At 31.8% G+C, this 18,525-nt stretch overlaps 1 protein-coding gene and 1 long non-coding RNA gene across 2 annotated transcripts; one reads left to right on the top strand and one right to left on the bottom strand.

Moving 5' to 3' along the window:
• Positions 1-1,438: 1,438 nt before the first annotated feature.
• On the top strand, positions 1,439-12,742 carry LOC112015467 (DNA polymerase zeta catalytic subunit). The gene is made up of 8 exons (XM_065763745.1): positions 1,439-1,680; positions 2,343-2,425; positions 2,926-2,983; positions 3,246-3,295; positions 3,426-3,538; positions 3,632-3,674; positions 4,719-4,803; positions 12,360-12,742. Exons 1-8 carry the CDS (start codon positions 1,569-1,571, stop codon positions 12,740-12,742), a joined length of 927 nt encoding a protein of 308 aa, XP_065619817.1. The 5' UTR covers positions 1,439-1,568.
• Positions 12,743-17,266: 4,524 nt separating this feature from the next.
• Positions 17,267-17,706, bottom strand: LOC111991081 (uncharacterized). Its single transcript, XR_002880732.2, has 2 exons — positions 17,592-17,706; positions 17,267-17,506 (listed from the first exon to the last, which is right to left on the bottom strand). It is a non-coding gene; the product is annotated as an uncharacterized LOC111991081 (long non-coding RNA).
• Between the last annotated feature and the right edge of the window lie 819 nt (positions 17,707-18,525).

Genomic DNA, 18,525 nt, shown 5'->3' with positions numbered 1-18,525 from the left:
CAGCCAAACTTGGGTTTTTAGAATTGACTAGTCACAGACCCACACATATAATTATTTTGAAATGTGCTATAATTTATTTCTAAATTTTATTATAGTAATTTGTTCTTTCTAAAAATTAAACAATTTTTAAAAGTAATTTCTATTTCTCTATTTTTACAAATATATAATTTTATTATTTTCAGTATTTTTGGTTGATATATATTATTCTTTTTTTTTTTAAGTGGTCCATATTATTCTAACTATTGTTATTATGTATTATATTTTCCTAATTTTTGTTGGTACAACTAAAATATTTAAATTTCAAATTTATTATTCAAATTTCTCATTCTCTTAAGAAGATTATCACTATAATCAAAACTAATCACATATATTGCAATTGGTATTACTCAAATAGTTGATGTTACCAAACTTGTCTTTTCTTATTCTTAAGTAAGTACACTGAAATGGACCAAAGTCAACCAAAATGGATCAAAATTGACTAAATTGGATTGAAGTGAATCAAATAGACCAAAGTGGACTGAACAAATCCAAGTTGACCAAATGGATCAAAGTGGACTGAATTAGATCGAAAGGAATCGAAATGGACTGGATGGACCGATGTGGACCAAATTATACAGAATGGACCAAATGCCAAATTGTAATTAGTAAACATAGCTAATAAAAATTAGGGTAAATTATGAATTTGGTCCCTAACCTTTAGGCTATGTGTCAATTTTGGTCTCCCATGTTTCAAATGTGTCAGTTTCGTCTCCTAACATTTTAGTATTGTGTTAAAATGATCCATGCTGTTAAATGATGATAAAAAAATGCTAATATGGCTAATGGCTAAAATGAGAAAGGTTTTAGCATGGAGGTGAGATATGAGGGTATCATAAGAAACGTTAAGGAGAGGAGATTTAGGAGTTAGGTCAAAGATGCAAAAAGAGACTACTCCATAGTTTAGGGTATAGAGAAGGAAATAGGTTGTTTTTCAGGCATTATTTACTCAAGGAGAACGAGTCTATATGTTTTGGAATTACAAGTGAGATCAACATTAAAATTTTGCCCACCTCTTAATAATTAATTTTATAATAACATTTAGAATAATCTAAAAGTAGTATTTTTCAAATTAAATTCTCCTCTAGAATAATTTGAAAAAAATGCTTAGTAACAATTTTTTTTTTTTTTTTTAAATATCAAAACTTACTAACCAAATTGATTATATGATAAGATTTAAAAAAAAAAAAATAAGAATAATAATCACAGGAGGTTAAAGGGTCTTTTTCAAATAGAAAGGGGTTTTTTGATATTTTCTAAAACCTCAAAAGATGTTAGTGTAATTTATTATTTAAAAAAAATTTCCAACAATGGACTATCCACAATTTTATAAAAGAACTGGGGAGCAAATTGCTATTTTCACATTCTCTGGGATTAGAAATCTGCAATAGTGTGCCACAGAAGCTTTCAAAGTTACTTACAAATTTTCAATTTCCCTCGACACCCCCAAAATTCAAAACCTTTCCTCTTTCTTCCAATTCCATTCCCAGAAGCAAAATTTCATGGCATTTCCGTAAATTCGAAGACAATCAATGGCAGATTCGCAGTCGGATTCAAACGCCTTCAGTGTTCGGATCGTCTCCATCGATCACTACATGGCTCCGCCGATCCATGGCCTTGATATCTCTTACAGTTCCTTCCAAGGTACTCTCTACTTTCACTCTCAAACGACGCCGTTTAATTTTTTTTTTTTTTTTTAACTGTAATTTGTTTGAGTGTTTGATATTAGGAATAGAATTCTTAATTGAAAAGAAAGTGAAACTCATTTCACAATTTTCGAAATATATATTATGAATTTACATTTTTTGGGGGCAAAAATACAATTATCAAGTTGAAATTTTGTCAACTTTTACAAAACTATCATTTTAGTTCCTCTGTCCATTGTTAACTGTTAACAACGTTGTTTTAAATCATCTTCTAATGTTACAAATGCTGCAAAACGTGTTTTTACAAATCGCTTGGCAACTTTAACACTTACTATTGTAGAGAGAGTTAGATTTGGTTTTTTCAAATTTTGATTTACCTAAAAAGTCCTTGTTAAATAGTTAGAAACAGACGGGTAATATTAAAATATTTATAACTGCACAGATTGTAGGTATAATAGAATTTTACTTAATTATTTTTATTATTAAAAAAAAAAAAGTCTTTGAGAATCCGTGAAGACTCTTGCACACTTTGCTGTGGTGAAAAAATGTTCAAGTTAAAATGTAGTTATTCATTTTTTCCAGGGAACCAAACATAGAGCTAGGAAAATGGTATTCATAGAAATGTACATTATGTGTTAAGTGGTTTTTGAATTCTTGAAGGTGGCAAAGTGAATGAGGTTCCTGTTATAAGAATATATGGTTCTACACCAGCTGGTCAGAAGACTTGCTTGCACGTCCATGGGGTAAGATCATTCCTCTTTTTTTTGGCTTCTTATTGAATGTTATCAGAAGCTTGGATTCGTCAATTTTCCTTGAATGCAGTAGTTTAAATAGGGAAAATTAGGACACGCGTTTTCTTCTTCAATATCAAAATTTAAGTCCTGCCTACTTTGAAGTGAAATTTGGTGGGACTTAAAGGATATTCCAAATCCACCTTTCATTTTTTTTCTCTCTTTTCAATTGCACATTGGAAAATTTTATTTCTAAAAAATTATCTTCTTTTCCATTTTCTGGTGGTGAATCAACATTGTGCTAAAGGCGAGTCCAAAGGGTTCTTCTTTAGAAAGGGTCCCTACGTTATCAAGAAAAAAATGTTTGAAATAACAGTTATTGTATGCTATGTAAAGCAATAATTCATGTATAGAGTACTTTAAGCATATGAAAAGTGTTTGAAATTTACTCTTCCTTTCTTTCTTTATTGGTACATCGTTATTCTTGACTAAATTATCCATATTTTTTGCAGGTTTTACCCTATTTATATGTGCCTTGTGCGGATATATCACTCCAACCACATGAGGAAGGTAGATAATATTTTTTGAATTAAACCAATGGAATAAAAATTGGATTTATGTAGCCGCTCCTATTTAGTCAGGGTCAATTTTTTTTAGTTGATATTGTGAATTTGTGCTATATTTTTTTATTTATCTCTTAATTTCATTTTGGATGTGATATCTTCTTCCATCCTAATGTGAAATTAAGTTTGTCTGTCCTGATGTTAAGATGCGCTGGGATTTTTGCTATCTGGTTTTCTGAGTTTATCCTTTTTCTTGTTAATATGCATAGGTGATGCATACACACATGCTGTATCTCTTGCTCTTGAGAAAGCTTTGAAGGTATGCTTGGTTGCAACAGGTTTTGTTCTAACCTCTGTGTTGTTTGTTAATTGGTGTTTCTGCAATTTGTCCTTTGCATTGCTGATCCTGCAGGCATCATATGTTTTTGCTTTGGTTTGAACTCTTACAGCTTAAAGGTAATGTTGGTTCAAAGCGACAGCATGTACATGGTTGCAGCCTTGTACGAGCAAGGAAATTTTATGGTTACCATTCATCTGAAGAGCTTTTTGTGAAAATACATCTGTATCCACATATTATACTATCTTTCTTAGAGTTCTCTTATATTCATATAATAGTCTAAGAGTATGTTTATTGAACACCTTGACAAAGATATAGCTATTATCCGCATGATGTCTCCCGTGCTGCCAAACTTCTTTTGGTAAGCTTCTTGAACCTTTTGACTGATGCGCGGTTGTTTTTTGGAATCCTTTTGTGGTTTGTATGGTTTTTTTTTAAACTACTTTATCTATGCTTGCTCACTTAGTGGAGCTTTTTTCCTTTGCCACGGCAATTTCTTGTCAATTTCTTTTTTTGATAAGTTCTATCATGGTATTTTCTTCTTATGTACTTTATTGAGATTCCTTTACTTATAAGCTCTGTTTGTTTTGATGAAAATTTTTTTGTAAAGATATTTTTCCTTGTTTTCCAGTGTTTGGTAGCATCAGAAAAAATAAGTAAAAGGAAAATTCTCTTTGGTTAACAAAAAAGTATAACTTATTTTTAGAGATTGTTTTCAACTAATTTTTTTGGGAAAACAACTCTATATCACAGCAAGCTAAATAAAAGAAATTAGGAGATTGTTTTTCAACTCATCTAAGGTGTTACCAAACATAGGAAAATGAAATTTTTTTATAGAAAATACTTTTTGGAAAATGATTCATTTTCTAGAAAACATTATCGCCGAAACGAACAAAGTGATAATGTATAATTGTACATTTAAGGTTTGTGTTGTAGATGATTTTTCATCAAGCATATAGGATGCGATCCTTTATGGTTAATGTGCATGATTTGGAGTACTTTCAAAAATAATTTCTCTCTCTCTCCTAGAATTTTAGGATTGATGCATATTAATCACTGCCCTTCTTTCAAATGTTGCGACCAATTGGTTGGAATTTACTGTGAATTTTGCAATTTAGATTAAGAGAAGTATTGTTTGTAGAAGTTTTTGTCACCCAAGCATCCACGTTTTTTAGTTAGGAGATCTCTGACGATATATCTGTTCAGTGTTTAGCATACAAATGCATCATTTATTTTACTGTTTGTAGACATTGCACGGACAATGTCACCTATGTTTGATTGAGAATTTTTTTATGGCCACTAAATTTTGACTAAAGGTGAATTTTATTTAGATTCATCGTTTTATTTTCTTTTTGCAGATGTGTTAGAATGCCTGTTTTTTAAAATAGTAATACTTGCTTTTCAGGGTGGTGCAGTTCTTGATGGAAGTTTACAACCCTATGAATCGCATATTCCCTTTATTCTCCAGTTTCTGGTAAATGCTTCCCCATGTTTGAATTATTTATTTATTTTGTTTTTGGGGGGTGTCTAATAAAATTGAAAACTGTGGTTCCCAAATGATTCTTAGTTTGTAAGATACTTACAATATGGTTATTTTATGATGAGGAATGCTAACATAGTCACCCACTANAAAAGATAATGATGATGAAAGAGTCCACACAGCAAGTGTTGACAGCGAGCACAAAACGGCAAAAGAAGAGGGTCCACATGGCAGGTGTAGTCGTTGGTGCACCACTGAGGGTCGCCGCATGGTGTGCGTGTGTCCAAATTTTAACCACATGGAGTGTCGACATCTCAGAAGCCCCACTTCATCAATCATCTTGTCTATGACTATCATCTACGTTAAAATCATCTCTTACATCCCTGTGATACAGTTAACACAAGGCTTGCACATATTTTTACATAACTTTTACTATATATATATATATATATATTTTAGAATATTAAGTATTTTAGTTCAATTGATAAAATTTTTGATAGTTGAATAAAAGATCTGGAATTCAATTTCCGCCTACATCAAAAACCGATTAATGTTTTGATCTGATGATAAATAGTATCATTAAGAGCGGACGTCATAAATTGAAACTCTCTCAAAAAATATTTTTGATTTATTAATTTGTTATTGAATTATATTACTTATATGTGGTGAAAAGTATCTTGCATTAAATGATACTACGTTAACTTAATTAAAATTTAATAAACGAGAGACATGTGCAAAAAAAAATAATTAATTACAACTAACACACTCTTATTTATTAGTAAGGTAGTATTTTTTCATATATTTCTCTTATTTATTGTATTTTAATACAATTTATGTGGTATCATTTGATATCAAATTAATACTTTCTGAGGATCAGTACTGATACTTGTGAAAATTAATACAATCACCGCTTAACATATATAATAGTTGCGGCAAAATGTGAGTGTATGTCTCTAGATATTTTTGTGGGTTATAACTTGTCATATGAAGATACTATAGGCGTATCGTGGATATCTTTGAACTTTATCAAGATCCCATCATATGTTCTTATAAAAAAAAATAAAATAAAAAGATCCCATCATGTTCATTTGTCAAGTTGAGTCTGAATTGGACAACGTCGTCTTCCACAAAAAGAAGACAATTTGATTAAGTACTCCTATTCAATTTTTTTTATATATATATATATATATATATATATATAAGTGTGTGTGTGTGTGTGAAGTGGATGCTGAGATTCCAAGTTCCGAACTCAATTCAATATGTGTTCCATTGTTTGCTCTTTTAGTTTAAATTCTTCAACTAGTCGAATAACCACATTACCAATAAAAATTGGTCTTATATCAATAATTTTATTATTTAGTTATTTTTCATTTTCTTCCAATAGAGGTATAAAGTTTAATGGGTGATATTGTGATAACAAGAATCCATGAGGTTAAGAATTTACAGGGTTTGATAATAAAATAATAAATGAAAGTAGAGGATAGAATCCAATATCACGTATTGAGTTTTGAAAATATTCTCTGGATTTCGGTTAACTCAATTGGTAAAGTCTCTAATGTTTTTTTTTTTTTTCTTAGAGTCTCTAATGGTTGAATAAGAGATTTGGAGTTCAATCTTTGCCTACACAAAAAATCAATAAGTGTCTTCATTTGATGATAAAAAATTATCATCAAAAGCAGATGTCATAGGTTGAAACAATGGATATCAATTTAGTCCTGTTAATAATATTTAGGTCAAATAACATTTTTTTTTAAATGTTTTTAATGAATACATTCATGGTTTGAAATCTTCTCTCCTATTTAAAATGCAATAAAAAAATCCTGCAGTTTAAATTTTAATAATTATACCTTGGACATTAATTATTCAACCTATATATCTACCCAAAAAAAAAATATTCAAACCATAAATATAGGGTCTAAAATGGCTAAAGTCTAATGATGATATTTGTAAAACAACCTGTAAAATTCATTAATTGCTTATAGAATGCAATTAAATGACATGTTTACTATTAAGAAAATATAAAGGGGAAATGGAAAAAATAAATAATTTCTATGCTATAGAACTGATTATAAAGCAAATAAAAATGTATTAAAATTAAGGGTATCTATTTTTCTATAATTAAAAAAAAAAAAAAAAATAGGAGTATGCGTCGGTTAACGCAGTCGAGGATGGGAGGATTTCTCCCACCACATCAATTTGATTGGTTTCCCATATTAGGAACTAGATCGACTATGATGTAGTGATGAAGTCACACCACACTAGGTTCAATTATGTCAACTCGGTGCGATTGAAATTTGATCGTGGAATGTACAAAAACAACAAAATTCAATTAATCCAAAACCAAAAAAAGTAGGTGTCCATTCAACACATCAACTTGATGAAATCAAAATACCTCGAAGTCAGTAGGTTGGGTTGGGTTAGAAAATTATTTTGAACCTCGAGATGGATTAGGTGCGGGTTGATAATTTTTCAACTCATTGACCCAACCCAACCAACCATATATGTATGTTTATTTTATTTTCAGTTCGATTTATTTTGGTACTTTGATATTAGTTTTGATAAGTTTATAAATTTGAAAAATAATCTATGCATATTATGTGTATTTTTAAGTTTTTAATTAGTTAATGAAGGTTGTTGGCATGCATGGTGTTTTGATCAATGTTGGGGTTGATGGGTAGGCCATGGTACTGCATGGCTGTGAGGCGTAAGGAAAAGGAGACAGTAGATGCAGTTTATAGGTGGTTTTCAAAACCTTTTGTCTACCAGTGGACTAGCCTTGTTTTGTTTTGGGAAAAAAGAAAAGCCACCCACCATCCTGAGTAAGCAACGATCAGAAATGGTTGGCTCATTGCGAATCGAGCGATGTAACTATAAAATAATGGTGACAGACAAAGCAAAAGCAAGAGAGAGTGAGACTTACTTATAGCGTACATTCATGATGGAAAGTCTGTAGCACCTCTAACAGAATATAGTATGGTATTTATATTAGGCTAAATCCTAAACTAACAAGATTACAAGACTTGTAATACAAGTAGAATTGGGATTTTTCCGCTTGCACACGAAATAGGATTAGACTTGGACTTGGCTAGGATTATTGGGCATTGGCATCTTTAACATCCCCTCAAACTCAAGATGAAAGTTTGAAGACAACTGAATAATAAAATTCTAATGGTAACTACTACGTGAGGCAATATCTTTATCTCAATAACTTATCCTCTAGCCACATTCTGACTCAGCTGCTCCTTCTACTTCCACGTGTCCCTGGAACATAACACCGTCAAACTCAAGATGAAAGTTTGAAGACGATTTGAGTTTGGAACGAAGGCCATATGAAGTGCAGATGACCCACCACCACCAGAATAATGGCTAGATAGATGTGTGTGATGAATGTGACTTGAATGACAAGCACAATACATATTATACTTGTAGTTGTGGAGGTGCATGGTTAGAAAAACTCAGCTTGAAGATGAATAGGAGGTACATGACCATAAGGGAATCCAATAATGACTTCTAATCGAAGGTGTGATCCGAGTAACGCGGTCTAAAGATGACAAAGACACATAGCCAAAGCTGATAGAGAATGCTATCGATCAAATACCCAGTCAAGATGTTGGGCCTGACCTCTTTAATAGTTTTAAAAAATAGTTAATCGTCATGCGAGTTTTAATTTGCTCAAGATTTGGTATATTTAATTATTTATTCCAGTATTGATATACCAATGAATCTTGGAAGCAAGAAAGCAGCCTAAATTTTGAAGGTAATACACCTAACCTCAATCTAACAATCACATCAATATTTGATGCTATTACCGAAATTGAATATTATGGTGAGATACTGAGCATGCCAAATCAAATTCAATGCATCTCATTCATATTATTATAATCGAAAATTCCCCTGGGCATATTCTTTACAAAATTAGGTGGGTTACTATGAAAAAGGATAAAAAGGAAAATCTGTGGGTTTCCAAGGCATTTATGAATGGTCAAAGTCAGAAATTTGCTGTCCTATCTTGTCAGGAAAATTTTCAAGTTATACATACTAGTTAGTTAGATGAGTTTTCAATTAAGTTAATGATATTGTTTTATGTTTTCAATAGATATCAGCTCGAGTTTGTGTTTGGGATTGCTTAAAAAGTTAGGCTTTTTTACTATTTAATTTATTTTTGTTATTATTTACGAGTTTCATTACACATTTTAGTACTATTTATAAGTTTCACATTCAACTACCTTTTAACTTGTACTTTCGGCCAAAAAAATTTAGTTTTAATTAAATAAACCTTTCCTAAACCGACCATCTCTCATTCTCCACATAAAAATTATTTTTAAAAAGTAATCAGAATCTTCAGGGAAATTAGGCTCGTCATAATTTGTGGCTTAAATGAACTAGTACTGTTGACGGTTTCAAAGAGAAAAGTTCAAAGAAGTTTCATCTTAACACGTCAAGTACCTCAATTTCACTAAAAAAAACTACAGTCGCTTCCTTCTTTTTTGGGTCAAAATAAACAAATATATGCAAAACTATATTTTAGCGAGGATGTAAATTCTAAAATCAATAAAGATTCCTTGCAAATTATTGTTTTCCTCTTTAAAATTTACATAAAATTTTCCTTTCTAAACTATCAAAAGTTCTTTTTTCCCATCTATTAAAAACATTGCACTTAATAATCTTGCATCCATTAACGTTAACTTTCTATCTTACTTATCTAATTAATAGAATGTTTAGGAGGCATTATTATTATATTTAATGATTGTTTTGCATTAGTTAATCTGATATAGAGCACTAAATTTAAATAAATAAATAAATAATAGTTAACTGAGAAGGACCGTGACATTTATTTAAAAAAGGGGTCTAGGACAAGTAGCAAGGAAAAGTACGTTAGATTTATTGCCAAGATTTTAACATGTTTCTAGTGTAAAAAAGTACAGGACACAAACTGTATCCGTTCATCAAAAGTCTTTAACTTCTTCTTTCTTTCTTTTTTTGAGATAATTACAATATACTTCTAACCTTACAATTTGAACAATTTCTCCGTCTAAACATTCAAGCATGAAATTATACATTAAAATATGTCAATTAATCTATAAGGCTCCTGGCAGCCTTTTAACTTGTGTCATGTTTATACATGTTCAAATTAATCCTACCAATCAAATGCTGACTTTACTTATACGTCATATAGGTAATTGTCTAAGATGGAATAATTTTGTTCATATATTACAATATCATAAGTTTATAGCAATTTTAAATCAAATGTATCTCATATCTTTTGACACGTACTCCAGCAATAAAAATTCCCAAAACTATGCTTAAAAAAAATGGGTTAGAGACGTTAGAGGCCTAATAATTAATAAATTAGACCAGCCGACTCAAGTCAATCTATTTATTCGGCAAAGCATAGTGCTGTTAATCAGTTGGACAGTCAATTTAGGCCTTTTGTAAGGCCCATTCATTTATCAACCAAAAAAGGCCCATCTGGGCCATTGTAGGTTATTATTCAAAATAATTTGAATATTTGCACACATTCATTGGGTTCAAACATAAAGGCCCAGACTAATATTTCAATAATTTTTTAATGAAACTAAATTCCATATATCAATCAATTAATAAATTAAGGAGTCAATATTCCAAACACCTCACCAATGATGGGAAGAACTTTATGGTTCAATTAGTTGACACATTTTAATATTTTCAATGAAGACTTCTAAGATTCAAATCTCATAATTATTGATTTAAAAAATAAAAAACCACAAATATATGAGCTAATTAATAGTTTTCAATCTAGAATACACGAAACTAACAAATAATAAATATAGAAAAATATTTTTTTTTTAATCCTTATAGCTTAATGATGCAACATACTAAATCTTATAATCTCAAAAATAACAAATTAAACCATATAGTTTCAAAAGTAATAAATTAAGCTCTCAATCTATTAAAGTGGAATGACATCGCGTGTGAAGTTTAATATAAAACTAATTAATAAACCTAGTTCGAAAAAAAAAATGATGTCTTTTTTTTTCTTCTAAATATATACTTTAAAAATTATGGTAGTTATTAATAGGTGTAAGTGATAGTTGAAAGGTGAAACTTTGAGAGTATTAGCTACTAAACATTTAGTACCCATAGATTTGGACACCATAAACATTAGATTAATTTCTAACTTAATAGATTAGATAGCATGCAAAAACATAGTGTGTTACATGGAAAACCTCCTGAGAGTAGGGGTGAATAAACACTGTTGGAGTAGACATGAATCTCTTCTCCAGAGTATTGGATTCTTTTAAACAAAAGTTAAAATATTTTTCGAACTACAAATTACTCTCTTCTTTTCTTCTCCTCTGATTGTCCTCCCTATTATGATTCATTTTGACTGAGCGGAAGGGAAGGAAAGTGGAAAAAAGTATAGTAAAATTTTCAAAAATTAGCTTATTTCCTACCAACTCTAATCTACTCTCCTTTTATCCCTTTCCTCCTCCCTCAATCCACATAGGCCATAAAAAGGTTAGATCCTCTCCTTTGCTTTATGACCAATTATATTTTATTGTGGTACTGCAGTTCTTGTGTTTTTCTTCTTTAACTATTGTACCCATGCACAACTACGGTTGTTACTCCATTTGGTGCTAGGATGTCCTTAGTCACACCTTAAACCTAATCTGGTAATTGACAATCCTGCCATTGGGTATCTTGGATATTTATACTGTTATACAACACGTATACAAACATGTGAGACCTTGGTTTGTTATTAGCAACCCATATGGATGGTTAGAATGAACCCTGAGTTTATTTGAGAAAAGGACTTGCTCACGCCCCTAGAGGTCTGTGACCGTACAAGAGGCATTTATTATGATTTTATTTGTATATAGAATTATTTATTCAAAGTGATTTTATAATGTAGAATGTAAATATAGGAGGTTTATATGCATTGGCAAAGTAATGATTTAATTCCGGAAGTACAAAATTTAACACATATACACACATGACGTTGAACACACACCACACATACATACTACTTGAAAGTTGAAACCAATATGAATATAAAAACTATTCATATGCATACCAATCAAATCTTAAATTTCGACCATTATTCATTAAAATGGACCGAAAAAATTCAAATATTTTCAAAGGCAGAATGAAGGGGTTTCTCATTTTGGTTTGCATATTGATACAACAAGCTATGTCTATTAGGCCTGGAAATAAAGCAAAATTGACAATAATATTGCAATCATAACAAAAAGGCCGTTGGAACATACAATATTTTCAGTTGCCATGGCATATTTTTGTCACAAAAGATGATCCATTCAAACATTTTATCATTTTCTTTTTTCTTTTTTTGAATTATTGATCTCTATTTTTTTTAATAGAAGGTAGAAATATTGATCTCTATCTTAATCTTGACATTTTAACCGCCTTGATACGAGAGATGAAATTAAAATATAAAAAAAAAAAAATGTTGAAATTTCAAGGATAATATTATTATAGTCAGGGTTGACTCTACTCTATAGGCAAGCTCAGCAATTGCTTAAGGCCCATGTGGAAAAAGCTCTAAGTTTTAAGTTTTAATTTACCTAGGGGTGTCCACGGGTCGGGCCGGGTCGGGTTTCGACCCAGCCCGAACCCGACCCGCGGCGTCGGGTGGACAGAAGACTGACTCGAGACCGACCGCCGGCGTCAATCGGTCGGATCGGTTTTGGGTTCGGGTGGATATCGGGTCCGTTTGGGTGGAGATCGGGTTGTCGCCGGAGCTGGAAAAGATCGCCGGAATCTGGAAATCACCGCCAGAATCTGCAAATCATCGTCGAATCTACAGATTATCGCCGGAAAATGTAAAAATTCACCAGATCTGCATCAAAATCGCCGAAATCTGCACCAAAATCGCTGAAATCTGCTGGGAATGGCCGGATCTGGCTAAACCTTTAAGTCTTAAAGGTTTGGACTTACCGGTTATTGGCTGAGTTTGTGATTTCCGACGAGGGAAGAAAAGCTCATCGGGCGGGTCGGGTTCGTCGGTTTCTCAGACAGCCAACCCGCAACTCGAACCGATGGTCTCGGGTGCTTGCGCCGGCGACCCGCATCCGACCGTGAACAAGCTTGGATCCAACGGTTTCGGGTGAAGCTGATCGGGTTTCGGGCGGTTTGGTCGGGCCGGGCGGGTCATGGACAGCCCTAAATTTACCAATAGGTTATCATTTTTCCCATGAAATAGGCCCCAAATAGAAAATGAAAAATGCTACAACTACAAAATGTAATTGATGTACAATGAATTTAATNTTATATAATTGATGGCAGAATTTGTTTATTAAAGTCTACAGGACTGTAATTTTTTACCACTCCTTTTTTTTGAGAGCTCTCTCTCTCTCTCTCTCTCTCTCTCTCTCTCTCTCTCTCTCTCATCAACCGAAGCAAAATTAAAAACACAAGGTTAAATAAATCAATCTCAAACCTTAGTGTTTTTGTGGTCATTGTTAGAAACTTTGCCACTTTGTGTTTAAAAAATTTGAAAAAGGATTCTTTTTAGCCTTCTTGTAGTTGTTGGTACTTGTAGTGTTGTTGCAATTCAGTTCTCTTCCACTTTCCTTTGGGTTTAGCTCTATGCTATACTTCATATATCTTTTAAGCTTTCTATGCCATTTTTTTTGTTTATATAAAAGTTGTGTGGATTTTAATTTTATATCAAGCTGTTTAAGATGTTTTTTTTCATCCGTGCAAAGTTGTTTAAACAGAATAAAGGTTCTTTCCAAACTAGTTTGAAGAGAAACTTTTCAAACTTTTCGTATGTCTCTTTTTTTGGTGTGAATTTTGAAAATCTAATCGTTGAATTTCATGTTCCTTATGTTTTTAAAATGCATATAAAATTTTGTTCAAATCGAATGTTATTTACTATTCGATCAACAAACTTATATTTATATACAATTTTAAATCACAAAAACTTGAAATTTTAATATTTGTTTGATGACATAGCGATTGATCTTTAATTTTCTTGAAATTTTGCAAATATCAAGGATATAATAAGAATATGAGCATGCAATCCAACAGATAAATTTTCTAAACTCGCACTTAATATAAAGATATATGAGGAGTTTGAAGGGTTTCTCCTCAAACTAGTTTGGAGAGAAACTTTATTCATTTAAGCCTATATGGATTTTTTTTCTATAGGACTGTAGACTAAATTTGAGTGTCTAGTTTGTAGCTAAGTAGTTGTACTATGCTTACACTTAGCTAGAATTCACAACAACCAAAAAAAGGCCTAGTGTAGTAGTTTTTGTCCTTTTAGAGGCTTCGATGGCACTCACAAATAATTTTATAATTTGTTTGTTAACTAAATATTGATGCACTTAATTCTAATTTTTTCGGGATCCATGTTTATTATACACAAAGTCTTTCACACAGTTTTACACATGTTCCCAAAAACAATAGAAATTGTGACATAATTTTCAACTTGGAAATCATGACTTCATTGCGATTTTAGTTGTTTAGGAGTGTATAAAACTATATGAAACACTCTGTGTGCAACAAGTTTAAACCTTGTTTTAGTGCTAACTTCAATTGATTTAGTTAGGCCATGTTTGGTTCGATTGAAAAGATTTTATGGAAAACATTTTACAATCTTATAAGTGTTTGGGTTGACTAAAAAACCCAGTTAACTTGAAATCATTTTCCCTTTGACTGTAAAATAGGGCCGGTTTTGGTATAAAATGAAATACACTTTCTTTTTCCCTCATTTTATTTTTAGCCTCTCACTCACACTCACTCATTTGAACCAGAGAGAGAGAGAGAGCATATTCACAAAGCTTGAACTAGACAAAGGAGAGAGCACATAGCCAATTAGACTAGTCGAGAAACCCACCCATGAGCTGATCAGACCACTATGACCACCCAGCCACTAACGCTAACCATTGTGACCACCCTCCCCTAGATCTTGTTGTCTCTACATCACTCTCATCGTTACCGCCTTTAGATCGAACTTCCAATCTCATCGTCTCTACCTTAAGCTCGTCATCGCGCTGCTTTCAAATCGAACCTTTGACCAACCCATGAACCTCTCTCTCTCTCTCTCTCTCTCTCTCTCTCTCTCTCTCTCTGGTTTGATGAATGTTCAAATCTCTTCTTCTTCTTCTTCTTCTTCTTCTTCTTCTTCTTCTTCTTTATGTGTAAACATTTTACAATCTTATAAGTGTTTGGGTTGACTAAAAAACCCAGTTAACTTGAAATCATTTTCCCTTTGACTGTAAAATAGGGCCGGTTTTGGTATAAAATGAAATACACTTTCTTTTTCCCTCATTTTATTTTTAGCCTCTCACTCACACTCACTCATTTGAACCAGAGAGAGAGAGAGAGCATATTCACAAAGCTTGAACTAGACAAAGGAGAGAGCACATAGCCAATTAGACTAGTCGAGAAACCCACCCATGAGCTGATCAGACCACTATGACCACCCAGCCACTAACGCTAACCATTGTGACCACCCTCCCCTAGATCTTGTTGTCTCTACATCACTCTCATCGTTACCGCCTTTAGATCGAACTTCCAATCTCATCGTCTCTACCTTAAGCTCGTCATCGCGCTGCTTTCAAATCGAACCTTTGACCAACCCATGAACCTCTCTCTCTCTCTCTCTCTCTCTCTCTCTCTCTCTGGTTTGATGAATGTTCAAATCTCTTCTTCTTCTTCTTCTTCTTCTTCTTCTTTTTTAGGTGTGTATATTGGAATTTTCTATTATGATATTTGTTTAGAAGCTGAGAAAATGTGAAAAACTAGTAGAAAATGTGTTTTCCATAGCATTTTTCATAACACAACCAAACATCCAAAAATGTTTTTCAAAGCATTTTTAGGACTGCAACCAAACACTTGAAAATATTTTTTAATCCGGAAAATGTTTTCACCAAAAAATATTTACACTATGAAAAAATTAATGTGGAACCAACCATAGGCTTAATGAATCGAACAAAATTTAGATATAATACCTTAAGTGTTGTTCCTTAGGTTCCCATCTTAAAATTCAGCCATGTGACCTTTTTCTCATAAGATGGAAGTATATTTTTAGTTAAGTAGCTATATGGCTAAATTTTAAGAGGAAAACCTAAGGAATAACTCCTAAATACTGTACTTAAATTTTACCTTAATGAACCAATGGAACCATAAAGAAGATTTTATACTTCAAACTCAAAATATTTATAAAATACTATAATTTTATAAGAATATTAAATAAGTAACTTTAAAAAAATTAAATATAGAAGGCCACAATTTGAGTTTTGTCTTAGGACAAAAGCATATAGAGCTGGCCTTATATGTAGTGAGAAGACAAATGAAATAAAAGCTGTAATAAAAGTTGAAGAATCAAAATATACTTTACCTTAAAACTTAATTAAGAAGCTGTTAGTTTCATTTTGTTATAAATTAAGTTGTATTCAATGACTACAACTCCACTCAATATCTTTTTATTTGATACAATTTTGACAAATTTATCACTGAATAAAATTTTCTTTCTATATCCTTATCCTCTATACTTACAAAATTTCTAAAAAATTAAATATCAATAGTTATACCATCAATCAAATGTTTAGATTTCAAGTTTTTGTAACATGAAATTATGCATAAATAATAAGTTTCTAACATATGCGTTGAGAACGTAAAGAACATGCAAACAACAATTAGATTTTCAAAATATGTAATTATATTAATTTTTTTAGTAAGAGTTATAGTCATTGACTACATCCTAATTTGTATAAAAACTTTGTCTTACCTTAAATATTTACCATCAAATAATGGGTGACAATTCATGATTGCGTTTCAAATTCACGTCATATCGACTTATAAGTATTCAACTATATAAGTCAACACCTATCCAACACATTTATTAAACAAGTCAAGATTACTCAACCCTAACATAACATATTTATTAAATAACTCAGTCGTGTCGACTCGTTTATCAAACTTTATCAAAGTGAAAAAAAATATATATATATATATATATATTTAATAGTAACCCAATTGATTTGAACTATGAAAAACCAAACAAATAAAAAAAATTAAAAAAAAAACTTTAAAACTTACAAATAACTGTATCATAAATAATTATTCAAAATAAAAACATATCCCAATATCACTAATAATAAATTACAATATGTTAAAAAAATAAAATATAAAACTAATAAATTTATATACTTAAAATTTTAAAAAATATATTAATAAAATAACATTTAATAAACATGTCAAACGGTTTCGTGTGTTGAATACAAACATGAGGCGTTTGTTAAAAGAGTAAGTTGTGTCAACGTGAGTAGTACTGCACAGTCTGTTAAGCCTCAACTCTTTACTACTAACTTCTTGATGTCGTGTTAACTTCTTGATATCGTGTTAACGGGTTGCGTCGGCAAAAATATCATATAGGAATAACGCTGCTAGTTTGGTGTGCGTACTTCCTAGTTCCTAAGCTAACGCAGTGATCATTATGTGAAATTGTAAATGACTACAGAAAGTAAAATAACCCAATTCGATTAACGCATATCATATAGATATAGTTGGTAAACAGAACACTGAACTATGTACAACAACGTACCCCAAAAAACAAAAATTACATTGTAAAACAAGCTAGTTTAATTTCCAGGGAAGGCACTGGAGCTTAGAGCAAGACCCTGTCCATGTACTCTTGCATTCACCTTTTTCGCCATCACAACACTTGCAAGCAACTCCAAGTGTCGAGAAAATCTCTGAAAATCCTGTAATTCAAAAGATACTAAACAATATAAGCGAAAATCACCAAATTTTAGGGGAAACAAAACAGAGAGATAGTGTAATTCTTACTTTGTTGGGAAATTGGCCTTGCTTCTGTAACTATTGGTTTCTGTGATGTAGAAACAATTGTTATAAGCAACAGCAGAAGAAGCAGTGGCTTAGGTGAACCCATATGTTTATGTTTATTGATTTGAGTAGAACTAAACCTCAGATGCCATATATTTCATTGCCCAGAGGACAAGACAGAGGCTGGCAATGTCTTGAAAATACCCAGGCCTCTGTTCTATATTAGTTAAAGAAGATAACATATATATGGATTACTTTAGTGTGGAAAAGTTGTGTTGATAATGAATAATCTAGAAGGGTGGCTATTTTCTGCTTTAATAATTGGAGCATATTACAGATATTATCTCTAGAAGACACAGAAAGACATAATTGGCCGTGTCACACGTTTCCAACTTCTTTACGACTCTATAGGGGGAGGTACTTGGTGGAAGTTTCCCCAAGTCTCTTTACTTTTAAGTCAAGTGGGGAAGGCGGGACCTACCAACTACTTCATTACTTTGTAGTTTGTACGATCATTCTATAGTCTAGACAAATATAAACAAGCGAATTTTTGGCTTTTTCCTTTTGTGGTTGTATCATTTTGTTCACTTTCTATCTGAGTCCTTTGAATTTTTGCGTTGTTCACACTTCACGATATGAGATTCATCGAAAGTGGCCATCATTGATTTTAGAGCATCTTTTTCGTATTTTTCTTAAGTATTTTCGTGTTGGTGTGTCATCAAGGCCTTCGTTGAAATTGAACCCATTACCATTTCCCCTTATGCCAGGGTAAAAGGGCAGTTAAGCGATAGATTAGCTAATGACTAAAGCCTATAACTAGGAGTGGACACNATTAAAAAAAAACTTTAAAACTTACAATTAACTGTATCATAAATAATTATTCAAAATAAAAACATATCCCAATATCACTAATAATAAATTACAATATGTTAAAAAA

The sequence above is a fragment of the Quercus suber genome, unplaced genomic scaffold, assembly GCF_002906115.3.
Source record: "Quercus suber isolate HL8 unplaced genomic scaffold, Cork oak 2.0 scaffold_522, whole genome shotgun sequence".
Lineage (NCBI taxonomy): Eukaryota > Viridiplantae > Streptophyta > Magnoliopsida > Fagales > Fagaceae > Quercus > Quercus suber.
This window is presented reverse-complemented; position numbering and strand designations above follow the sequence as displayed.

Excerpts from the sequence above, each read along its gene's own strand:
- LOC112015467 (XM_065763745.1), top strand. The coding sequence starts at position 1,569 with ATGGCAGATTCGCAGTCGGATTCAAACGCCTTCAGTGTTCGGATCGTC. Across the intron at positions 3,296-3,425 it reads CTCTTGAGAAAGCTTTGAAG|CTTAAAGGTAATGTTGGTTC; the intron begins GTATGCTTGGTT and ends GAACTCTTACAG. Across the intron at positions 3,539-3,631 it reads CTTTTTGTGAAAATACATCT|CTATTATCCGCATGATGTCT; the intron begins GTATCCACATAT and ends ACAAAGATATAG.